This window comes from Tursiops truncatus, chromosome 1, assembly GCF_011762595.2.
Source record: "Tursiops truncatus isolate mTurTru1 chromosome 1, mTurTru1.mat.Y, whole genome shotgun sequence".
NCBI lineage: Eukaryota > Metazoa > Chordata > Mammalia > Artiodactyla > Delphinidae > Tursiops > Tursiops truncatus.
In genome coordinates, this window is record NC_047034.1 from 177,422,704 (window position 1) to 177,449,225 (window position 26,522).

Below are 26,522 nucleotides of genomic sequence, written 5' to 3' on the forward strand. Positions count from 1 at the left end.
TTTCCCAGAGTTAATTGGGAAGACTTTATTTTTATGGCAAGCTCTGAGTTCATGCTTTATGTAGCATACATTTTTGTGGACTGCTTTGTGGGAAAAATCACGGAAAGATTTTTCTTAAGAGTTCATTCAAATATATTTACAAGAAAATGTCACGGCAGTGTCTGTTTTTTTCGAAATGCTGTGAGTTAGGAACTGTTCTGTATCTTGCCTTCCTCAGGAAAAATGCAGGATAAATGTGGCCAGATTTTTAAGAGACAGTGGATTTCTGCTATGTAAGAAGCTTCAGTTTTGATGAGTTTTGAATGTAATTTTTATGAACCTTCGTAAAGATATGATTCTTTGGTACATTCTTCTTCTTTAAATGTGTTTCACCTTTCTTACCTAATTCTGACTACTTCATATCTGTGTGATATAAAGAGATGTCGCAGTATAAACTACATGCTGTAACATCATGGCTTTATCAACTAAAAATATACTAGACTCCGTTTATGACACTTGAGGGAGAGGGGACAAGGAAGACATTCATGGTGTTTTCTGCTTTAATACAAGACAGTAATCCTTATTTCTCTGTCTCTGTTACATAATAGCTAAACCTCAGTTTGTGATATCGTAGACTGAGAAATTTACACATAATGCACAAAATGGGAAAACCTAACTGTACTGCTGTTTAGAAACTATCATTTATTTTTAGTTACTGTTTTATTTAAAACTAGCTTTGTTAGAGCCAGCATTTGTTAGTGGACTACCTAGGGGTAATCTACCCTTAGGATGATTTGCTTAGAGGGTTAGGACCTCATATTGATAGGATAACATCAGAAGGCTTTTCCTCCCTCTTCAGGTATTATAACAAATGGGTGGAAGGGTGAGGAGCTGGCTTTAGTTGGTACATAGGAGTGTCCTGTTATTCACTGCGTGAGGGCCAGGTGAAGGTTTTCACGTTTTGTATTGTAAGTTATCTCTTTAGGGCAACTTAATGTTTTGTTGCTTGGGGTAGTCACGTCACATATGTGTATTTGCAGGGTGGGGATACAGACAGTACAAAAACAAATGTTACAGTGTGGTGCTAAGTGTAGTGGTTCTTAAACTGGGAGCCTGTGAACGTTCAGACATTTTCTGCAGTTGTTTGCATGGCATGCGCATTTCCTTGACAGACAAAAGGCCTAGCAAAGGTTAAGATCCATCGTTCTAGAGCCTGATTTGAGGTGTAGTTACCAGGTATTGATTTCTCCATAAATGCAAAGAGGCAGTAGCCTCTGTAAATTCCCCAGGCAGTTGACTCCACTATCTCCTCTTTTGTATGATCATGTTAAATTTTCTTGGGCATTGTTTCATTTTATGTCTCAATAATTATTTACTGCCAATTAGAACTCTGACACTTTCTCTTGTTAGCCTACCTGACATAACATTGGTAGAGCTAGAAAATGATTTCCTGCATTTCCCTCTATAGCGATTGCCTCCCTCAAATTATAGAATATGGTAATATTGTTAATAGGTAAAGTGGTGACTGTATTATGTGGTAATTGCTAAGAGTCAGCTATTAATGTTTTCTTTTGACAATAAAAGCTTTTCTGGACTTAAGAGAATTAGGGGAGTAATCGTGATCCTTGTTTTAAAGGTCATCATTGGTGATCGGTGGAGAGCTCTAATGTGTCTTTCTGTGAACCTGTGAAATTTAGTTTGCACTAATCCTGGTGACTGTGCGTGAATAACAGACAGCAACACAGATGAGCACAGCCTTGAGCTTGGTAACTGCTTTAGATTTGGGCTCCAAGTAAGGACTTCAGGGAAGGTTTCTCTGTTCTTAAAAACTAGGAGATTAATAGATCTTCCGTCCAGGACGGCTCCCTAATTTCAGTTGGACGCTGCCAAAAGCAAGGACTCCGTAGGTATTAATATGACTCTGCTTCTTTGTTAGTAGCCTTGACAAAAGCTTCCTTCTTACGTATATTTACTTTTCCAGTAAAGGATCTTTTACTATTTTGTATTTTAATACAAGGGGCAGATGTCTCCAGCTCTGAGCTGGGCTTTGCAACATGTCCTGCCTTTTGAATGTTTCTTTCAAGTTGGGTAGCTCTCTTTGTTAAAAGGCCAAACCCCTTAGTGAGATGTTCTGGGAAAGAGGACCCCTTGATATTTGAAAGGTGAGAAATCCATTTAAGCCACGTGATGGCTACCGACAACCCTACTGCCTGGTTCTGCTTGTTTTAATGTAAGTGATAGATGCTCTGGCTGGTTGTGTTCAGTAATTGGATGTGAACTATATAAGTGACATTTCATGGCAAATGTGAGGGCGTTGTGGATGGCACTCGATTTCTGTGTTGCTGCCTTAGGCTTAAAGGTAAAAACCGTAATGGAATTTAATTATTAGAGCATATATTCAAATATTAGTTCAGTGCATTTGTAATACCCTTAGTTGTTAGGTAACTGTTCGATTACTGTGCATGACACTGAGTGTGTGTGATTTATAATGCCAGTGTGTGCAGTGCAGCAATAGAAATGCTAATAAGGCTGTGTGTAGGGAGGGCTGCCATCCATACTTTGTCAGCAGCTTGCTGCCAAGTAGTCTTCTAGGAAACACATAATCTGCAATCAAAGAGGAGTTTGTGGAAATAGCAAACATAGACAAAAAAGGTTACAGAAAATGGTGTTCATTGCTTTCTTTCAGGAGAGGTTTCAGTTATATCTTATTAATAACACCTTCTTCCCTTTTTAAGTGTGTATACAGCCTTGATGGTCTATCACCAGGTGAAGAGGAGTCGATCATACTCTGTGTTTATTTCAGGGCTGGTTTTACAAGGTAGCATTGAGTGGAACATCTTGTATTCAGTTAGAGACTCTCTAGATTTCATATTTAAAGTCTCTATTCCTTTTCATATCAGCAACACTATGAGCATTTTTGAGGTGAAGTGGTCTCTGAATAAGGATGGTATGGCGTGTATGGAGGGCAAAGGAGTAGATGGCTTTCTTCTACAAGCAGTTGAGAACGTGTATGACTGTTTATACAGTGGTCCCTCAGTATCCTCAGAGGATTGGTCCAGGACCCCCCCGTGGATACCCAAATCCTCAGATGCTCAAGCCCCTGTGTGCTGGGAAACAGAAAATTCATGTGACTTGCTTGATTGCCGCTGGTCACTTCATTGCGGTGGTCTGGAAGTGAACCCGTGATATCATTAAGGTGTACATACTATGTATGTAGTATACCACTGTACATAGTAATAGGTATGTATAATATATGTGTAAGTTCTTTGTAACGTTTACTCATATCATGCAATAAAATGCTGTAAGCACTCCAGAAACCACCCTCATGCCCTCTCCTAGCCACTAGCCCCATGATAACTAACTACTTAGTTAGCCCCATGATAACTAAGCTCTGACATCATAGATCAGTTCTGCCTGCCTTTGAACTTTATATGTAAAGGGTATCATGTGGTATATATTTATCTGTGTCTGGTTTCTTTGGCTTACCATATTGTTTGTGAGATGCATCCATGTTTTTGTGTGTTACAGTAATTCATTTTAATTGCTATGTAATAATGCATTGTATGGATATACTGCAATTGATCCTAAACTGTTAGTGACTACTTGGAAAATTAGAAGGATTTTCAAACATCCCCTTCAGTAATTGAGCAAACAAGTAGATTATAAATCAGTAAGAATACTGAACAGCACAGTTTAAAATTTTGAGTTAAATGTCATACATACAGAATACTATGCCCGGCAACCAAAGAATATATATTCTTTTCAGGTACATATGGGACATTTACCAGAAATGGCAATGTTGGATCTTAATTCAGGTCTTAACATATTTTAGAGGATTGAAATCATACAGAACATCTTCTCTGACCAGAGTGGAATTAAGCTAGAAGTAAAAAAGCAAAATGATTACCTGGAATATCCAGAAATGTTTGGAGTAAAGTGATGCACTTCTAAATAGTCTATGAGCCAAATAAGGAATCACATTGGAAATTAGAAAATATTTTGCAGTGAATGATTAATGAAACTATGACATATCACAATTATTGGATATAGCTAAACATATGCTCAGAGGTAGATTTTTAGCCTTATATATGAAAATAAGAAAGGTAGAGTAAAATCAATGGTTTTAGTATCTGTGCTGAGAAATTGAAAAATAACTTAAACCAAGGAAAGGAAGGGAATAATGAACATAAGAGCTCAAATTAATGAATTAATAAGGAAGTGTGCATTAAAGATAATTAATAATATCAGAAGTTGCTCATTTGAAATGACTAATGAAACTTAAATTCCTGTACAGATGATGAAGAAGAGAAAGAAAAAAAGGCAGCAAGTTACTAATACGGAGAATAAAACAGGGACAGCACTACAGATCCTACAGGCTTTGATATCAGAGGACATTATGAACAATGTTACCTATTAATTTTGAATATTTAGCTATGGCACCAAACATTCAAAGACAAACCTAAGACAGATTTGCACATACATAAATAAGAATGCTTATAGTAGCAACCTTGGTTGTAGTAGTGAAAAACTGGAAATGACCCAAGTATCGATCAGCAGGAAATGTTTGAACAAATTGTGGCATATTGTATATAGATATAATATGTATCATTTAAAATGAATGGACTAGGGCATGGATGAATCATGCAAGCATAATGCTGAATAAACAGCAGATTGCAGAGGCAGTCAGAGTACGGTATCATGTATGTAAAGGGTAAAAACTGCAAAACGATACCTTATATAGTTTTAGCTGTATGTACATATGAAGTAAAAGTATAAAGCACTGCGTGGGAATGAGCAACAGTAAATTCAAGATAGTGTTTACCTCGGGGGGGAAGTAAGAGAGACCTGTCTAGAAGGAGTGTATAGGCAGTTTCTTCAGGTTGGGTTATGTTTTATTTCTTAAAATATGTTTGGCCCCTAGTTATATTATGTTTATACCTTTATGCCTGTGAAATTTTTCATAATACATTTTATAAAAGAAAAGTAAAGGAGGTCAGAAAACCACAAAACCTTCTGGAGTTTTCATGAACAAAAGCTCAGCCTTAGTGAGAGACAAAGGCTTGGGTTTCTGTGTTGTCCCTGTGGATGGGGAGATGGTGTATAGATTTATTAAGGTGATCTAACCCCCGTTCTCTGTCTGTATGAAGCGCAGTACACTTTTCCCTGCCAAATTCAGGTGCTTTTGAAAAGACAGCTAGTTTTAAGGAAGACAGTACCTGAAGAGATTAAACACAGTATACAAAATGTTACTTGCCTGGGATTGTATGGTTACTAAGTGGCGGATTTCATTGCCAGTGGCTTTATTAAAGCACTTAACCATTCTCTGACCGTTTTTGGGAAGGGTGGAGAGATTGCTAAAGGGTCTGTCCCTCTATTGGAATGTTAGCTCTGTCAAGACTGGGACTATCTGTGTTTTTCCTCTCCAGAGTCCTCAGTATGTAGCTCCAGAACAATGGTCTGATACCTGGTGGAAGCTCATTAAATATGGATTACATGATTTGAGGAAATTATACTGTAAAACTAATTTGAAAACATTTTTTTCACTCTCATAACTATTGTCTCTGTAACTGTTATCATATTCTGGGGTTTTTAGGAGATCATTGAAGTCTCAGCTCAGAAGTTTTATCTAGCAAATTATTTGATTTTGAAGAACGTGGGGTTGTTGTCTGTAGTGGTCTTCTCCAGCATCAGCTGGTAGAAAGAAGCATCACAGCTGACTCAAGAGTTGGTCCTCTCATAGTAACGTCTCTTTGTGTTAAAATGGGGGAAGGAATTTAGATTAGAATGTTTTTCTAGCATTCTCTGGCACAAAAGCTTTTCCAGCAGAGCAGCTTCATCAATTCTAAAGGAAGTGAGTCTCTCTGTGGTAATGGAAATATCCCCGATCTTGATTGTGGTGGTGGTTATACAGCACATTTATCAAACACAATCTTATTGTGTATAAAATATACCTCAGTACAGCTGATTTAGGAAAAAAATAGATGAACCAAAACCAAAACAGTAAAACAAAACCCCCAAATTGAAACGTTTCTGAAAAAGGATAGAGGATGAAGGATTTTAAAGAAAACGGTCCTCCTTCAGAAGTTACTAACATTTATATAAGTTGTATTAGTGCTTGAATGTGATGGGGAATCTTCTTGGCAAAAATTAACCTATTTTAAAATGAACCGTGGCTCTGGTCGTATGCTCTTTGATTTTCTTCCTTTCTTTTAAGCAGCATTTCCTCAGCTTGGCTCATACTTGACTGAACACCCTGATCGATTATCTGGGATTAACTCAGCCTTCTCATTTCCTGCTTTCCGTTTCTTCTCCAGCAGGCCAGCGGGCCTTTGTTGTCTGGCATGTGGACTGAGATAAGCTGTCAGCGCATATGTTTGTATTAGAAAAATGGTTGTAGATAGAACAGGTATAAATAGACTAGCAGGTATTAAAGGTTACAGTCTTCATTTTGGTTTAAGTCAAAAGGAGAGAAGAATAAATAAGATACCTAAAACTGACTATATAAAGTGAAATAGGAAAACCTGAATTTTTAGGGTTCCTACTGACTTTTCCCCTTTTCAACCAAACTATTTGAATTTATTTATTGGCAAGTTCAGAATGTTTGTTAGCTGTAATTGGATTCTTACTCTGTAGGCTGACTTTATTTAAATTTAAATAATTTCTGAACCTATGTTAGCGTTCCTTAAAAGTACAGAAGCTCAATTCTAAAAATCTTTGTGCTTCTAAAAGGTGTTTTATGGTGTTACTCTAGCTGTATGTTTTGCAGTTTAATTCAGAAAACTGATACAAAAAGGTTATCACCTACAAAGAGAGGAAATGCTGGATTCACATAAAATAGGTATGTTCATCTTTATAAAAGATGATAATTCAGTATAGTATGATAAGCTAAAAGTTTGTTTTTTTTGTTGGGTTTTTTTGGTTTGTTTGTTTGTTTTATTCTTAAAAGTTGATGTTTCATGTTGTCAAGTTTTCTTAGGTAGGAGGCAGCACCATTGTTGAAATGGCCACAAAGTTGCCTGGAATTGCAAATTGCTGAATAAAAGTTACCCAGGTTACTACCTATTTTCTCCTTGCATGCTTTCGGCTTAATAGGTTCACCATTGTTTTAAAGTGTACCATTTTAGTATAGCCCTATTTATATTCTTGTTTGAATCAAGATATTTCTCAATATCACGAGCTCAAATTTTAGAAAGAAAAATATCTTAAGTTGAAACAAGAGGCTTCTTACCTAGATTTTCTTTAGGAGTTTAACTTCCTGCTCACTATTACAATGTCTGATTGTATAAATAAAAATAAAATCTTCTATTTTTTAATAGTTTCTGACTTCTAACTACATGTGTGCTCTAACATTCTAGCCATGGTTCCATTTGGGGAGCCTGCTAAAATTGTTTAAACTACCAGAGTCTGAGAGGGAGGCGTCTGGGACTGTTGTGTAGTTTGTTCACTTCATCGCATAGAGCAGCTCTTCTCACCTATGGTCCGTGGGTCTGCAGGGCCAGACTGCTTTCATGATTATACCAAGACATCATTTGCCTTTTGCACTCTTCATTCTCTCATGAGTGTACCGTGGGGCTTTACAAAGGCTAAATGATGTGTGATACATCTTAACGGATTGAAGCAGAATCAGATATGAGAATCTGTTTCCTTAAGCCAAGAATCAGAGAAATTTGTAAAAACATAATTATTACTGGTTTCCTAAATTTAGTTTGTTTTAAAAGGATAGTTGCTTGTTGTAATTATTTACATTAGCATGTAATGGGGTTGTTGTTAAGTGAGTTACTAAAAATGTCTAAAATTTTTCTTTATTTTCATTTTCTAATATAGTAAACATTGATAAGATATGACCCACATAAACAAAAGCTCTTGGAATTCCTCAATAATTTTGATGAGAGTCTGAGTCTAAGAAGTCTGAGAACCACTTCGGTAAAGCACACGTTGACTCAGTGAAATCTTTTCAAGATATTTCAGCATCAGTTTTTAATAGTAAGATCTGTGTTATGTATCTTCAATCATAAGTTAGTAATTTTTATTTCTAAAATAATGTCATAGTAAATTTGTGAAATTTCTAGAGAATTTTGGAAGACTACAGCCCAGTTTCTGCCCGCCCCTTCTTTAACTTGCTTTTCACTCCTGCCCCATCATTAATTTGTGATAGAGTTCTGTAACTTTTCTATGTCATGTACAAGAAGTAATTAACTCCCCCAGAATGAGTAAAGTCGCTGCTGCCATCACCAAACAACAACCAGCGTATTGCAAACATGTTAAACTTTGTAGTATTTGGGCTTGATTTTTTAAGAAAGAAATTCAGTGGAACGTTTAATGACATTTAGTAGGGATTACGAGGAATGGGGCGATTTCTTATGGTGCGGCCTATAAACAGCTATTTTCTGTTACGGGGGAAATCTTTTGGGCCAAATAGAAAATTTGTGGTTATAGATTTATCTGGTGTAATCATGATTGCTGGAAAGAATACTGGCTTTTAGGAAGGGGTTTATTTTGGGTTTGGGCTGCAGATTTTTGGGATCCAAGTATAGGGACTTAATCGGTCTGTGAAATTCCATCTTTCTAGCTTACCCTTCAGCCTGAATTTTGGGACCCTTTAAATCCTGAATCTGACATTTAGTATTTTTGTCAGGTGTACATCAACACGATTCATGTGGGAAATTATAGGAATATCTTTTTGTTTGTTATATATGTCTGCATATGTCCCCATATGCTAAGTCCCCCTTTAACTGTGGCTTATCTATGTGTGTGTGACATAAACTTGTTATTCAGTTTAAGAAGACAAGGACAGCAGAGGTTACCTAGTGACCCTGTCTCCCTATCTTGTGAGGCCAAGAAGTACGAATTTTCCCAGGGCTACCCCTGTACTCAGTTTTGGCCTCGCCACTGCAAATACAGGAATCCATTGTCTGAAAATTTCATTGTTCATCCGTAATGTAATCCCCGATAGAAATTGTCTTATTGAGTTTTGACTCCCTGGTTAGCAGTTGAGAGGGAATTTTGTTTTCATGCACCTTTTTGGTCCTACCATTAATAGACAAGACATCATTAAGAAACAGTGATTTTGAAAATTATTTCTGATCATTGGAGCCTGTGTGTCAGCACATTTTTAGTAGCATCATCTTTCTGGGGATTTGGATATAACCAGTTATTTGCACATCTTGGTTGTAAACATTGTAAAAAGTCATCTGCCCTCCCAGAGTTCCACCTTCTTGCTTCGCCATCGGATTCCAGATGATTTAAATCCTCCTGCACAGACCCAGATGCTGATGCAATCTCTTGAAAACAGTCTTTTGGATTGAGTGCCACCGGTTTGGAAAATGAGCTTGTAACAACCTTGATTCTAGGGCCTAACAGCAGTAAGCACCTTAATCAAATGGATATGGTTTGCTTGTTTCTTTCATCTATTTTTATCTATTTTATTCATTATGCTAGTTCTGAGTAGACCCCTGTGTAGTTCCAGGTGATGTCCATTTGCAAATGCCAATCAGTACATGATAAGTAGCCACTTGTATTAGTCAGAGTTCTCCAGAGAAACAGACCCAATAGGAGAGATAGATATATGTATATATACTATAGGAGTTGTCTCATGAGGTTTTGGAGGTCGAAAGTCCCTTAGTATATGTATAACTTGCTGTCTGCAAGCTGGAGAAGCAGGAAGCATGTGGTATAATTAAATTCATGTTGAAGGCCTGAGAACCAGGGGGGCTGCTGGTGTTAAGTCACAGAGTCTGAAGGCACAAGAAGAGGAGCTCTGATGGCTGATGGCAGGGAAAAATGGATGTCGAGCTCCAGAAGAGAGAAGAAATTTGCTCTTCCTTCTTCATTTTGTTCCTTTTGGGCCCCCAAGAGATTGGGTCATGCTCGCCCACATTGGGGAGGGCAGATCTCTTTACTCAGTCTACTGAGTCAAAGTCTGACCTCTCCCAGAAACACCCACGTGGGCAGACACAGAAATAACGTTTTACCAGCTAGCTGTCTGGGCATCCCTTAGCACAGTCAAGTTGACACACAAAGTTGACCATCACAACACTAAGCCAGTTTCTGCGCTGGAAGCTCAAGTGCTGTGGCTCCCGTGAGGGAGACGTGCTGCAGTCATAGTTCTTTCACAGATCAGTTCAGTCACCATTGGGCAGTGCACGTACCTGAGGAAGGGGGAGGAAAAGGGCATTTTAGGACAAAACAAATGTGGATACTTTGTTTAGTCGATGTCAGTAAGAAGTATACTTGCCCTTACTATACCCTCTCGAATAAAAGGAAACAAAATGTTTAGTTAATGTCTCAGTGTATTAGGGAGATTTGTACATGATAGTGTGATTATTTGTAGGAGATACTCAGAGCCCTTTCTTCTTTGAGAACAAGACTCTGCAGTCAGTGTTGCAGCCTTTCGCTTAACCTCCTGGTACCCGTGTGAGAGCAGAACTCTGAGATGGGTGGACCTTGATGGCCTGAGCCCTGATGGCACTTATGTATTCCTATAACTCTTTGATGGCCTTTTGAGCTGTAATGGCTATAAAGCTATTTAGATATAAATATATAGATATAGAAAATGTTACACGGTTAGTGTCTTATGTTAGGAGTAGCGTAGTGGTTTGAAATAATATTACAAGATATTTCCTGCCTGATTTCATCTTAGTCCTCATGTTCATCCACATAGTTGAGTAATGACGATCTTCTGACGGGTACAGAAAGCTTATCTTTATATTTATTTTTTAAATTTATCTATGTATCTATCTATGTATTTATGTCTGCGTTGGGTCTTCATTGCTGCGCACGGGCTTTCTTTAGTTGCGGTGAGCAGGGTCTACTCTTCGTTGTGGTGTGCGAGCTTCTTACTGCAGTGGCTTCTCTTGTTGTGGAGCACGGACTCTAGGCAGGCGGGCTCAGTAGTTGTGGCTCGCGGGCTCTAGAGTGCAGGCTCAGTAGTTGTGGTACACGGGCTTAGTTGCTCCGTGGCATGTGGGATCTTCCCAGACCAGGGCTTGAGCCCGTGTCCCCTGCATTGGCGGGCGGATTCTTAACCACTGCCCCACCAGGGAAGTGCCGAAAGCTTATCTTTAGATTGATTCCCCTGTGCATATGCCTGGAGTTATACTTGGCCTTTGAAGACTGGTGATCTTAGACCCTACTGTCTGTCCCTAATCCCCTCCCCCAGAGTCAGGAATGGTTGAAGCCACTAAGACTGTGTCCCCAAGGTCTTTTTGAGGGTGATCTTCCCAACAGGCATCACCCTGTTGGTGGAGGTAGACTCAGCAGGGTTGAAATACAACTTCAAAACAGCCGTGCAGCACCCTGGAAGGGTAACTCTTCACCTTATTTTCACCATTTTGTTTCTCCAAAGGGAATCTTCTTAAGCCATATACAAATGTTAGCTATTTCTATTTCCCAAATTTCTGGAAAAACCTGACTGGCCATTTTGGCTTTATAAAACAAGAATTTTGGTCTGATCTCACCTGACTCTGAATCTAGATCTCCATTATTTGAAATGTGCGCTCCCAAGAACTAAGCAGTTAAGAATGTGAAGGAAGTTCTGTGTTATCTCTAGCAGATTATTTTGACTTTGCAAAATTGTTCATGTGATGATATCCACCTTCATATCCTAGTTGGGTTGTCTTTGGCCCTGATCCTTCTGTCACATTTAATAACAGTGGGGGGACTAGAATGACCTGTTTGGAGGGCTTTGGGAGCCCTGATAATCTGGCAAGGCCTGGTAGGTGATTGATAGAGCAAAGAAGGTCCTTCTTCTGTAATGCAGGTTGAGTATACAATTATTGTTGTTCTCATTCTGGTTGGGAATAAAGACCATTGAAAAGGTGATCTCTGCACTTGTCTACTTGGTCATTAATGAACTCCTATCCTCACCACCACCGCCTCCGCACCCCTGCACTTCTTTTATTTTTTTATATTGTGTAAAAATGTTTCCCCAGAGGAAGATAATTAAGACTGGTCCTAGGAAGGACACAGATTGGCTATTTAAAATCAATGAAAGTACCATATTAATAATCATGAAAGATCTCTGGGAAGGGAAATTGACTTCTCGGCCTTGGATCTTGTGTATTTGTACTTGGGGTAGTTGAGGTGTGCGCTCTTGACGGAGTGAACCAGTGTCCCTCAGCAGCAGCCTCCTGTTTTCCTTTCTGGTCTCTGTTGCCTCCCTTTCCCTCTAGTCTGCCTTTCTCAGTTATCTTATTTCTCAATGTTTAATTTCAGTTTTGACTTCTTAATTCATTAATTCTCAACCTATTGCCTGACATGCAAATACCTGGAAATCCTCCCTATTCTGCTGCTGAACACCTACCATTAAGCTGTCTTTTCTAAACCCAGGTGGTGATGGGATTTGTCCTCTGTTAAACTCTTTATTTCCCTAAATTTACATTCATCCCTTATTTCAAGAAATCTGGGCCAGGGATATGGACAAATCCATAATTCAACCCAGAATCAGCTCCTCTCCTTTTTTGCACAGGGCCTGTGAAACCTTACTGTAAGCAGATTGGTTTGGTGGTTTTCTCTTAATGCTGGTGCATCTTACCACCTGGACGCAGTCAGATCAATCTCTCTCTCCTTAAAGAAAAAATGGTGGGAAATATTTACTTCCCAGTGGGCTCTTCTCTGTGTTCAGAAATATACCCCAGGATGCCTTCACATGGGAAGCTTTTCACCGCTTCCTTCTTCATTCAGCATTGTGTTTAAAATGTGTCATTTATAACCACTTTGACCATTATGCAGTTGTCCAATTATATCACTAGTCAATAATGAGGCATATTTGTTAGAAATACTTGACATGCTTCTTGAATTGTTGCAAAAGTGAAGAAACTTTCCCTCTAATTTGCTACTGGATTTACTTTTGTATTGCTATTATGAGCATAATTTTGGATCTGAGAAAAGCAGAATTTATAACCAGCCTCTTGATACAGCTTAATCCTCTCTTCATCTGTAAAACAGTGATAGTACTATCCAGCATTTATTGAGAGCCAGTCCACTCTACTTATATTCATTTATTTAATCCTCATGACCTAACGAGGTATATATAGACTATTATTTTTCCTCATTTTATATATGAGAAAATTGAGGCTTGGTGAGGTAATTGGCCCCAAACCCAGATGGTTTGGGTTGAATCAGATGATCTCTAAGTTCATGTCTGCGTTTAATTTTCTGTGATTTTGAGCAGAATTCTTAGCTTAGTGAAAAGTGTAAAGAAGATGAAGATTTCCCATGATTGACGGCTGAGGGAGCGAGTACCGGGAGAGGGGGTGCCCTCTGCTCCCTTGTGCTGTTCCTTAGCGCGTAGTAGGCAGCTTCCGTGGAAGATGACGTTTTAGTTCCTGAAACTCCTTAGGATGGTAATGTGAGCTAATGCCATTGTGTGATACAGAGAAAACATAAGGGTGCTCTCCCAATCCTATTTTATCTACTTGGTTAAGTCTGGGGAAGAAATCTAAACATAGGCATGTAAGATGGAACCAAACCATAGAAATCATCTTGTTCTGTCCCTCACTTTGTCAGACGGCTGGGTGACTTCACTAAGGTCACCCCCAGCTAACTAGTGATTGTGGACAGTACCAAAATCCTAGATTACCTGATTTTAGGCTAGTGCCTCTGAAACAACACGGTGCCTCCCTTTATAGACGTTTAATCTTTACCTAAATTCCTGGCCTATTTGGGAAGATTGTGTCCATTAGAGCTACTTACATTCGTTCAGAACTTTTGTTTACATTGAGCCTGCCTGCCTTTGCCATGTGTGGGATTCAGAATCTGGAGGCTTTTTTTTTTTTTTTAAAGACAATGCCGCCACTCCCTGGTTGTTGGGTAGTATTGCATTAGGAAATCCAGTAGGCTTTCAACTCCCTTTGTAAAGGCTTAGGAGTGGTAAATCTAGGTACAAACAAACTAGAATGGCAATTTTGTGTGGGTGGAATCATTAAGTGTGCCTGGGTCAGAAGATAACATAGGTATTATACCTCAAAACGTCACCTGAATCACTGGCTTGGTTCTGAAAAATAGACATTGTGTGATTATGGTACCTTTAAAGGTTATTTCTGTTGCCCTTCACGTTTTCACACATCTTACGCTTTTTCTGCATCTGTTGAGATGATCACGTGGTTTTCCTCTTTTCTTTTGTTAATGTGGTGTATCACATTGATTGATTTGCGTATGTTGAGCCATCTTTGTGAACTTGGGATGAATCCAGCTCGGTCCTGGTGTATGATCTTTTTTATGTGTTGTTGGATTTGGCTGGCTAATATTTTGTTGAGAATTTCTGCATCTCTATGAGTCAAAGATATTGGCCTGTAATTTTCTTTTTTCATAGTATCTTCGTCTGGTCATTTGGTATTCATACATCTTCGGTGTGTTACAGAAGTACGTAAAAGTATAAATTTTAGAACACTGTTGCTAGGAGTGCTAGCAGATCTGAATTCCTTTGTGCTGTGAGTGTTGAAGCATCCATTAGTAGCTCAGTGACTAGACATCGCTGTCATCTCCTGAAAGAAACCATATTCTGGAGAAGATATCACTCCTACAATTCTTAGCAAAGTTCTTGAAGTTTTCTGTGAAACACTGGTTAGAGTCACCTACTAACAGAAAGCAATAGTCTCTTGAGTTCCTGCTCAGTTACAGATGCTTTTCCATCTTTTCAGTTTTTTCATGAGTCCTTTTAGGTAGGTTTCGATAATCCTGTTTTACAGAAAAGGGTAGACTCAGAGAATCTTAGTAATGTGCTCAGAGTCATGTAACAGGGAGGTGATGGAGTTGGGATTTGAACCATGACCGACTTTCCTGTACTTACCAGCCCAGCCCAGTAGTGCTTGAATTAGAGTTTAGTCTTACCATTCTGGCTTAGCTTTCCTTAAAAAGGAAACTGTCAGACCATTGGGCTTCACCTGGGAGCGTTTTGCACGCGAAGGGGACGTTTGGCGGTATTTGAAGACGTCTTTGGTTGTCACGATGAGGGAGGAGTGTTGCTGGCATTAGTGGTTGAAGGCCAGGGATGCTGCTGCGCATCTAACAGTGCGCTGGGTAGGCCCCCGCAACAGACTTGCCTGCACCAAATGTCAGTAGTTTTTAGGTTGAGAAGCCCTGTATTGGACAGTGTATTTACTTAACCGGGTTTATCCCTGAGTACTGCCAAACAGGCCCTGCCCCTCCCCTGGTGTGTCTCCTTCTTTCCCTGATGAGTGCGCTCTTTATCATCCTGCCTCAGGAAGGTACTGGAGCCCTTTAGCTGCTCTCCCTCGGCCTGGCCTGGGCTTTTGCGCCTCAGTGCCTGTGGCTTTGGTCAGCAGTGCAGATAGAAGACCCCATTTGTCCCAGAGAGTTAAAAAACCACTAAAGGCCAAACTCCAGCTAGGATTCAGGTTCCCCTCACCATCATGCAGAATGTTTTCCTGTGCTGCATGCAGATGGACCACTTGCATGTGTCTTATATATGTCTTGAACTTTCTCTATCTTTGTGTATTTCTCAGGTCTCCTCCTTTGCCTAGAAAAAATTTCATTGAAATATTTCCCATTTTTTCCCAGGTCAGATGTTCCTTCCTCCATAATCCCTTGCCGGAAGTAATTGCTCTGTCTGTAAACCCCTATACTATATATAAAGTGTATTCTTTTTATGCAGCGTACTGATTTGTCCTCTTTTTCCCACCCTCAGTATAAACAGTGTAGAATATAAAAGTGAAAAATTGATAAAAACTAAGAAGTACCCATTTTGTAGGATTATTCTTTGTATGCAGTCTCTTTTATTCAAACCAGTAATGATGCCCTATATTTGACACAGTTCATTGCAGAAGTAAGGACCTTAGCGTGTATGGAACTCACTTGGGAATAGCGCTTCTTCACGTCTGAGTTCAGTCAAGACCTTTGGCAGTTGCTTTCTTTCTGGTTCTTTGAATGGCTTACATATTTTAGCAAAAATATTTTTGAGCCTTCCTGGTCTTTTAGTGAAGGCTTTGTGCAACCTCTCATGTAAGCATCAAGCATCTTACTTCATTAGAGAAGGCTCCTTTGACATACTTTAGGATTTGGCCATCTCCCGTATAAACGTGAGGTGTTTCTCGAATTTTAGCTCTCGTGCATTTCTGACCCACTGACTTGTGATGAGAAGGTAGAAGCTGCTAAGAGGAGTGGTATTGCACTCACCTTGGGGAAGTCCCTTACGGCCCTCAGCTGGGTCGGAAAGTATTTTCTGAGGCCCCGGGAAGCCTTAGTGCACTGCCACATTGAGATGCTTCATGACCAGGTACACAGAGATGGTCCCCTCAAGCCCTAGCCCCACAGCCTTCAAATGGAAAGGCAGTATTTGATTCTTTATTCTTCGAATGAACTAGGAACAAAATTAACTTTTAGGGATAAGATGGTTAAGTGTCTCACAAACATTTATGGGACCCTGACCATCATAGAACGCTATTATTCATATCCATGTCCAAGGTGTTCTCTTCTTGGGAAATTCAGAGATAAATGAGACAGGATCCCTGCTCCATGGACTCATAGTACCTTCCTCACCACCCATAGTTTGCTGTGTTAGTTTGCCATAGAGCATAAGTGGCAGTAAAGTAGCAGGGAAAACTCATTGCCCTTAATGGCCTTGACAGTGTGCTGAAACAGTTTCTAAATATCTGCCAACACAACCGAAGCTTCAGATGGAAGGATGTATTCATGTGGTGTACTGAGTAGTTAATGCTAAATAAAAAATATATCGAATGAATTAGTTAATCAAACTGGGGAGATTTATAGATTCAACTTTGGTTTCCTTTGTTTCCTGAAATAAGCAACTTCGAGGGATAGAGTCAGAGAGGTGTTGTGGCTGGGATTTTTCAAAAAATGAAAATTGACCTCATAATTGACTAATGTATTTTTGTGGTCCTGGTAGTAATTGTGTGTCTCCTTCTCTGCCTGTCCACCTGTTTCCGGGGCTTTTGATCATGGGTATGGTATGCACCTGTGGGCACCCGAAATCCTGTTCCTAATGCTGTTAGATTTTCCTTTTCAGAGTAAGAGGGACCACCTACTCATGAACGTCAAATGGTACTACCGTCAATCTGAAGTTCCAGATTCTGTGTATCAGCATTTGGTTCAGGATCGACATAATGAAAATGGTAAATATGTCCTTCTGGTTTGATTCTTACACTTTCTTAGCTTTGGGCAAAGTTCTTTGTGAAAACATTCATTAAATGGAGATAACCACTATGAAAAGTTTTCACTGAAAAAGCTTTTTATCAATAGACATTACTGGAATGTTCTTTTTTTTTGCTGAGTTCTTTCACTATTTCTGCCTTAAAAGAGAAACAACCTGATCATGTGCTAGTAGATCTTTCCCTTAAACTAGGAGTAGTGATAGATCTTCTTTGGAAATAAAAGTAGCTTCATCTTTTTATTCCTTTTTCTCACCTAATGCTGAACTAATGACACTGAAAACCCTATAGAATTGTATTTTGTTTCTTTTTAATGATCTGTATTGTTGAACTTCAGGGTTGTGAACTTCAGTTTTCAAAGCAAAGCTTTCCTGAATATTTTGAAATTTAGCTTGAGTATTGACTTTTAGAACAATAGGAAGGTAGTTCAGAGCATCTTTTAATTTTTTCTTCCTCTGGCATTGTAGTTTCTACCCAATAACTTTATTGACACATGAGATATGTACATAAAGTGTATATTACGTTTGTTCAGATGTCTAATAGCTTCTTTTTATTGATTTTTTTTTGAGGTGCTAGGCCTCATTCTAGCTGATTCACATTTGTTACCCATTAATTATATGAGTTCGGGGGTTGTCACTCCCCACTTCCAGAACAGGAAATCGAGGCTTAGAGATGCTAAAGGAGTTGCCAAGGCTATTTGTCTTCTGAGTGGAGACCCCGGGGCAGTGATCCAGCTCTCTCTGGCCCAGATGACTGTGCTTGTCTCACTCCTTCACACTGCCTTTGGTGACAGGTTTTGAGTCAACAAACCAGTAGTCAAAAACAGTTTTCTTTCTTTCTTTCTTTTTCTTTTTTGTTTTAATTAATAAAGTTCACATTAGAAGTCAGGCCTATGAATGCAGTAATGTGAAAACAGTTTTGAAGAATAATGTTCTTTTACATTTTACCAGTTTTTTCATTTTTTGAAACTATTAAATTTCTGTTAAAACAGTTAAATGATGGTTCTTTATTAAAAATAATAACTTGGTTATTCTTTTCAACTTGAAACAGTGTGATTTCACTCCATCCTGAATATTTAGCAATAAAATACCAGATGCACAGGATCACTGAAAATTTTAGTAGTTTACAAGTTGCTAAAATGTGATAGTTGTTTTCTTTTTCCTTCTTTTTTCATTTTCTGCTGAATACATTTCAGCAAACTGTGGGGACTTAATAAAGGGCAGAAACACATCCCACAGGACGCTTGCTCCTGTTATTCCTGCTGTATGTTATTCCTCTTCTCTGTTTTGCTGACAGGCCTGGTTATTTACTGTGCTTTTTATAGTGGGAAGTGATCCTGAAAGAAAAATTTTGTGAAATTTTCCTAATCCTTTCTGGAAACTCAATTATAATATCCTCCTAATTAACTTTTTTTTTGTGTGTGTGTGTGACAGACTCTGGAAGAGAACTTGTCATAACAGACCCAGTTATCAAGAACCGAGAGCTCTTCATTTCTGACTACGTTGACACTTACCACGCTGCTGCCCTTAGGTAAGCGCCAGAGATGTGTGGTCCTTCTGTGAAGGAGAAGTCATAGGCCACTGTAGGTAGAGAGTCTAAGCTGCCTGGATCTCATCTGGTAATCGTAATATCAATCACACTGCCCCTGTGGTCTCAGCAAGCTGACACTCTGGTGTTAACTTTGTGGCTTGTTGGGGTCTCAGAGGTTGCCTCTGTCTTCACTAACCTGTGTGAGAGGGAAAAACCACTTTTTTCTTTTAAAACCTCTCTAGAGTTTTGTATTTTATTTCCTTGAAAATTCGTTGCTAAAGTATTTAGGGTGGGGTGTTATACAGATTATTTCCTGAAGATTCAGTCACTGCCAAGATAGATTTAAAAAAATGGATGAAACAAATACGGCAGCATGTAATTGTAGGAGAATCTAGGCAGAGTTCATAGGAATTTTCATTGCCCTGTATACTTTTAAATTTCTGTGTGTATGAAGAGTTTACTACTAAAAAGCTTGGGAGTAGGGAAAACATACGGAAGATTTTATTCTGAGGTAACATTGCTGCTAGCCTTAATGTCTTAGGTAATAATGCCAAAAAGTGACCGTGAGCCTCTGCTTCACACCCTCTGGTAGTTTCTGTCCCTTTCAAGAAAAAGATAACCTATTTACTCTGGTATATTTTGTTTATGAGGGGAAGAATTGGGACTTCTTAGGTGGTAAAGGAAGTAAGGACAAGTGATTTTATTATACCTTTTTCCCCACTGAAAATAACAAAATGGTGAAAGAACCACTTTCTCTGTTAAAGAACATGGTTTAAAAAAAAGTCATAGGGGGACTTCCCTGGTGGCGCAGTGGTTAAGAATCCGCCTGCCAATGCAGGGGACACTGGTTCGATACCTGGTCCCGGAAGATCCCACATGCCATGCAGCAACTAAGCCTGTGCACGCACCACAACTACTGAGCCTGCTCTCTAGAACCCGCGAGCCACAGCTCCTGAGCCCGTGTGCCACAACTTCTGAAGCCTGCATGCCTTAGAGCCCTGCTCCGCAACAAGAGAAGCCACCACATTGAGAAGCCCGTGCACTGCAAGGAAGAGTAGCCCCCGCTCGCCACAACTAGAGAAAGCCTATGTGCAGCAACGTAGACCCAACGCAGCGGCGGGTGGGGGGGGGGGGAGTCATAGGGATTTGCTGGCTTTTAGCTTAACTACAATGAGATACAGTAATTTCTCTATTATATTGCTCAGATGGTATTCAGTAAAACCATCTGGAGTCTCTTGTGCAAAGCTACATAGCTAAAGCCAGTTATTTGAAGGCAAATTAGTAGCAACTTTTAATATAGGGCAGGTTTTGGCAAACTTTTTAGGCCAGATAATTTTTCACGGTCTCTGTTGCAACTATTCAGCTCAGCCATTGTAGTACAAAAGCCACAAGCAACATGTAAATAAATGAGGTGGCAGTGCGCCAATGGAGCTTTACTTGAGGACACGGAAATTTGAATTTCATTTAATTTCCACACGTCAGGAGATATGACTCTTCTTTTGATTTATTTTTTAGCCATTTAAAAATGGAAAAACCATTCTTAGTTCTCAGGCTGTACAAGAGCAGGTGGCGGGCCAGATTTGGCTTGTTGCAGACTGCAGTCTGCCAGGCCCCGCTGTAAGGGAGGGCGTGTATGTGGTTAGATTTGGCTTCCTACAGGACTTCAGATACATTTAGAGAATTCATGCAGTGTTTTATAAACTTCTAACAAAATTCCCCCAAGCTTTTCGTGTCTTCTTGGCGGTGGCTTTCCAATCTTAAACTTGCATGCTCAACAAAGCAAGTTAACGGAAGGTTGTATAGATTGATGGAACCATTAAATTATTAGCTAAGACAGTTGACTTGGTCCTGGGATTATTTCTTATCTGCTTTGCATGCTCCCCCGCCCCCCATCTTATTTCATTGATTGAGATGAATGATTTTTAAGCAATTTAGAGTTGAAGTTAAGTAAATACGTGAGATATGTAACTCTGGTCATTCAACAGATTTTGATATATTTGCTTAAAGTGAATATATTTGAATATTGATCAGAGACTGTTTCGGTTTGTAGAGTCATTTTATACTATAGCATGTTTAGAATGGGTTGTCCCAGGTAATTCTAGCTGGACCCGGATGAATTTACTTTCGCTAGGTTTACAGTCAGGTGTCTTCTGTAACTGTACAGGTTACTGTCTCTTCACTGACCACCAAAGAGCTGGAGTGCTAAAGTGGTGATCTTCCTTTCCTGTGTATGTGACCAGAACCCTTATTGATTAGTTTTTTTCTCCTGTGGTATTTTCTTTAAAGTGGTCATACAGTGATTTTATAAAGCTGTCATCTTAAATTTGACTTTGTTGGCTTCAAATAGAGCATCTCTTCTGTGACTTGACAGTTGGGTTTTTTTCAAAGACACCAGATGAATGTGACCACATGGTTACTGGTGGTCTGGCCTAGTAGCTGCTCAGTAATCCTTATGGGTGTGTTGACGTTTGCTTGCATCTGGGGCTCATCTGGGGGGTTCTTGCTGTTGCTTAGTAATCTCTCCTGGTTCTCAGAGTGCTCACTGTAAGATCATCTCTGATAAAAGCAGAGTTGAGTAGCCGTGCCCCCCGGAATCTCTATTTATTCCTTACCTCTTCACTAAAGCAAGATTACTTTAATTTTAAAGTAAGGGGGTGGGGGTTAGGCTTTCATTTTTCTTCCCACTTTTTCCTTCACCATTTATCCAAGAAAGAATTTTTTTCTTTCTCCACAGATATAAAGTCGTACTGCCAAAAATAAGTTCAGTTTTGAAAGAGGACAAATAAAATAGGCCGTAGGCACATGAAAGAGGATCAAGTGAATGTACTGAAAAAAACATGGAGGACAAAAAAGAAAGAAGAAGACAGTGTTAGTGCTTAGCACCATTCTTCTCAGAGATCAAAGTGCTCAGCGGTGTGGATTCTTTCGGCTCACAGCACTCCGAGGGGCTCTTGCCATTCCATTCACTCAGGAGGAGACCGGTGTATAACTTTCTCTTTCAAGCCGGTGCTAGGGTTGGGCTATAAAGGAAGAGAGAGCTTTGTCCTTTAGGCATCATGAATCAAAAGGAAAACAGAACTCCTCGGCAGCCTCTCTGTGTAAATTGAGACTGTAGCATTTCCCTACCCAAACCAAATTTATTCCGAGAAGAGATGGTGGCATCTTCACGGTTGTAGATGTCTGTGTTGAGGGTCCAGCATTACTGCTCTGCTGCTGTTTTTGAATTCTTGCTTTGGCTGCCCCTCATTCCTGCCTTTCAAGCTAAGCTTCTACAGCTGTTTATTTTCTTTTCTTCGTTACGTTTATCAGTAACCATATAGTAATACTGTGTTAGTATCTTGAGTGGAGTATTTTTGAGTTGTCCTTGTTCCCAGGTTAAGTATTTTTGGCTGACGCTGGTATAAAAGAAAAAGCTCCAGATTGAAATTGGAAGACTTCAGTTTGAATCCTGGCTTTACCACATAGTTTTGTGACCAAGGTCAAGTTTGTTAACCTTTGTGCCACCTTTTTAACAAATTTATTTAAAGTCACATGATTAAGTGACAGAACCCAGAACTGGTTTTATATCCAGTAAGGTACAGAGCATGAAAAAGCCTCTTGCAGAGAGAGTATCTCACACTCAGTAGTATGAGTAGTGCTCATGAATCTGAATTGGTTTCTTAAAAGCATAAAAGGAAAAAAAGGAAAAGTGAAATTCAATATAATTCTGTATTAAGTTATTGGTGGTACAGTGACGTAGCATCCACTTATTTTATTTCTCTGTGGCCTCTAGGGTGGATTGTTTGGATACTCAGCACTTGAGGCACGGGGAGGAGTGTTCAGCTCGGAGCCATTTGTAGATGCTCTGAGAATGAGCAGATTAGTGTGTAGCTTGCAATTTGTTTGCCATGGTAGTATTTTTACCCTAAGGGTAATACTTTATTGATGATCGAAGGATCAAGAGCGATTGCTTTGTGATTGGACTCTGAACATGTGGCCTGGACAACACTTTTGGGCTTACTGTGCAGCTGTAACAGTGAGTTCTCAAGCATTGACTGTGCAGGGCAGACAGGAGATCCTAACGCTTCCGTCGGCTTGAGGGCTACTTTCCAGCCTTCTGATTATCTGCTTCCTATTGGGGAAAAAAATACCCAAGGTAGGTTACAGGTTACAAGGTATCATTTCACCTAGGAATTCATATTAATAGGAGTATGTTCTAGAGTGAATTTACCAGAAGCCCAGGGCCAAGAAATCCTAAACTAGGTCTTTAGGGCTTCTAATTGCCCTTTTTCCATTCCAAATCAATTTATCTCCTTCCTTTGTTACGGGAAGCTAGCGTCACATATGTGTAGTGATTGAAACAGATTAATTACGTCTTGGTACAATTCCCCAACCATTCCTCAGAACTTAACAAAGTTCCTTTAGTTTCTGCAAGTTCCCTAAGGGGTTTGGTGAAGTCTCAGAGCTCTTAGTTTTGCAACTTAAGATTCATTTCCTGGCTTTAGTCTACAGTTCTTTTTATATGCGAAATAACTCTGGCCTACGGCATTTTTATTGTTTTGTCTGTACATGCTTAGTACTTCATTAGACACCATAACTTGTCAGTCCCTTATTTCTTTATTCATTCATCATTTAACACATTATTGAGCTGCTCATCCTAGGGGAAGGGCTGTGGAGGTGCTGGGAGCACCTAACTGAGTAACACGCTCTCTCTGCCCTTGAATACGTCATAGTCTTTTAAAAATTCTTCTGTTCGGAGCTACTTTTGGGCACATAGAAAAGTTGTAGGTACTGAGTTTCCATGTATCCATCTCCCAGTCTTCATTTGTGTGAGCATCTTATGTAACTTCGGTACAGTTGTCAGGAACAAGAAATAGCATTAGAACAATACCATTGAACTAAAGACCCTATTTGAATTTCACGGATACCTTACTTTGTTACAGCTGCTGGAAGCAAAAGACCATAGTCTGGGTGGCTTATAAACAACAGAAATTTCTTTCTCAGAGTTCTGGGGGCTAGAAGTCCGAGATCAGGGTGCCAGAGTTCTGGTGTGCAGACCGCTGGCTTCTCCCTGTGTCCTCACGTGGCCCAGAGCAGAACCACGAGATTCGTTGTACCCCTCCCCTTTTCTTTACTGGTAACTTCTTTCTTCAACAGTGAAAAACTCAGTTCTTATTGTTTAAAAAAAAAAATATATATATATATATATATATATATATATATTTTTTTTTTTTTTTTACGGTATGCGGGCCTCTCACTGTTGTGGCCTCTCCCGTTGCGGAGCACAGGCTCTGGACGCGCAGGCTCAGTGGCCATGGATTATGGGCCCAGCCGCTCCGCGGCATGTGGGATCTTCCCGGACCGGGGCACGAACCCGTGTCCCCTGCATCGGCAGGCGGACTCTCAACCACTGCGCCACCAGGGAAGCCCTAAAATATATTTTCATTTGCTTATTTTTATCCAATTCTATGGTACACATAACTTAGTTTCAGAATTTGTAACCCATGTGCCTGTGAGAAGCACGTTTACTGACTACATTTTTGTCTTTAGTCTTATGTATAGTATATAGGCAAGAGCCTGTTTTCTAAAGTTGCTCAGGTCAGTTCTGTTTTTCGTTTTTCGTAGCTCCTTAGGTGTGGTTGTGTTACTCATTTGTAATATAGCTGGGTTCATTCTTTAGACTTTGCATTCTATTTTTGGTTCCTCTTGGTTGATTTGGACTGTCTGTTTATTTTCTGGGTAAGGAAGGGTTTGTGAACTATTGCTGTGGCTCACAGGGTCAGAGCTATAAGAAGATACAGTCTTCAGCCCCCCTACCTGCTATAGATGACTGATGCTTTTACTTCTTAATTTATCCTTCTTGCATTTTCTTTTCACAAATGAGCAAATACATGTCTATTTTCTTATAACTTCTTCTTTCTTATGTGAGGGGTAGCATACTATAGATAGTCTTTTGTGCTTTGCTTTTTTTCACTTAGCGGTATGTTCTGGAAGTTGCTCCTCAGAGCTCATTCTCCTTCATAGCTGTGTAGTACTCTGTTTTGTGGGTGTACTGTGGTTTCTTCACCTGCTGTCTTGTGTATATGCATGTAGGTTGTCAATGAGTGAGTTTGAGCATATTTTTGTCTATATTTTTGTGAATTGTCTGTTCATGTCTTTTCTGTTGGGTTGTTGTCTTTTTGTCTCTCACTTTTTAAAAGTTCTTAATATGCCTGTTGCAAGTATTCCCTCAGGACTTTGAGTCATAGTTAGAAAGCCTTGCCCTACACCACTTTTTAAAGATAAATTCTACCCAGCTGCCCCAGTACCATTTACTGTCTTTACCTCAGTGGTTTGAGATGCCACCTTTGTCATATATTACTTTCCATATGTATTCTGGACTTGATATTCTATTTCCTATTGTCTAGATATGTGCTGGCACTACACTCTTAATTATAGAGGCTTTATAGTATGTTTTAATGTCTGATAGGGCTAGCTCCCCCCCTTTTTAGTTATTTGATTTTTCCACATGAATATTAGTAGAACTTGTTTTATTCCATAAAATAGCTAGCTGGTGTTTGTATTAGGATTGCCTTGAATTTATAGATCAAGTTTGGAGAAATGCTATGTTGAGTTTTCCTATCCAGGTGTTTTCCCATTTGTTTGTATTTACTTTTGTGTCTTTGAGGAGTGTTTAAGAATTTTCCTCAAACATTTAAGAAAATTAAATTTAAAAGTGGAGAGGCAGAGGGGCTTCAGTGGAAGTAATGTTGTATATTGTTATACTTAGAGCAGTCGCTAGAAAACTATGTGGAGTGATAACACTCGGAATACCATAAATAAATCAAGATGAAATCCTAAAAAAATGTTCAGATAACCCACAGGAGGGCGAGAGAAACAAGAACTAGAAATAGAAAAGAAACTTAAAAAAGAAAAGGTACTATGCCTGTCATTAATCAAATGGCTTACAATAGACACGATGCTGACCTGTCTCAAAATCTTTTTTCCCCTTGTTTCCGGGTAAGAGTGACAGTAATAGCTGTAAACAGACAAGCTACCGTAAGCAGTCTTTGTGAGCTTGTGCACCTCTTCACGAGTTTCTTTGAGGTTCGCATATGTCTGGGGGTGTATGAAGACTCGCTCAATTATGGGTACAGTTTAAGGGAATGAATTTCTGGGCCACAGTTTCCATTTGTATTTCTCTGCTTGCCTGAGGAGGTTCTCTCCTCTTTTTCATCCCCTTCAGATGGCCTTCTCCCACCAGGCACAGGACTCTAGATGGTGCAGTGCCCAGGGCGTAACTGGGGGGCATCACAGCAAAGCACTACTTGAACAAGTCTTTTCCAGGGAGCCCTTGTTACTGCTGAATAAAAGGACCCTAAGACATGGTGCTTCCCTGTCTTTAGTCTTATTTCTGGTAACAGTGAAGATATGGGGAATGCAGAACCTGAGGAAGCTGGGAAAGCAGCTGTTTCAGCAAGGTGGACATGATTGCAGTTTTCTCTTAACAGTCTCTCTGCCTCCATTTCACAAACTGTCAAATAATATACTGTTTTGAGCAAGAGCATGGTGAAAAGAGAGCCCTGGAGAAAGACACTGAGTGCTTAAAATGGTACACATGTACACACTTTTACTTTAAAGTGTAAGCACTACTCTTCAGCAAGAGGCGATATGAAGAATATTTCAGAACGGATGGCAGCCAGTCAGAACCAGCCACGGTCAGCCTCCCGGCCCCTGTCAGCCCTGTCTTCCACTCTGCTTTGCTACTGCGGGCCCCTTACCCGGCAGGGATAGACACTTCCAAGAGCCACAGCTATATGCTAGTGACTGGTGTTTTATTTTCTCCCAATGCTTTTTTTTTTTTTTTAATATACAGAAAAATTCAGATTTTAAGTTTACATTTCCATAAATTTTGGCAAATTTGTTTGA

At 39.6% G+C, this 26,522-nt stretch overlaps 1 protein-coding gene across 6 annotated transcripts in view; it reads left to right on the forward strand.

The window, feature by feature from the left end:
* RERE (arginine-glutamic acid dipeptide repeats) overlaps window positions 1–26,522 on the forward strand; it is a 428,266-nt gene that overhangs the window by 237,315 nt on the left and 164,429 nt on the right. For all 6 annotated transcript variants that reach the window (XM_033843759.2, XM_033843770.2, XM_033843768.2 and 3 more), the window contains 2 exons: window positions 16,964–17,069; window positions 18,539–18,635. In XM_033843759.2, coding sequence (XP_033699650.1) covers window positions 16,964–17,069; window positions 18,539–18,635 — 203 coding nt within the window. The remainder of the gene's footprint in view (window positions 1–16,963; window positions 17,070–18,538; window positions 18,636–26,522) is intronic.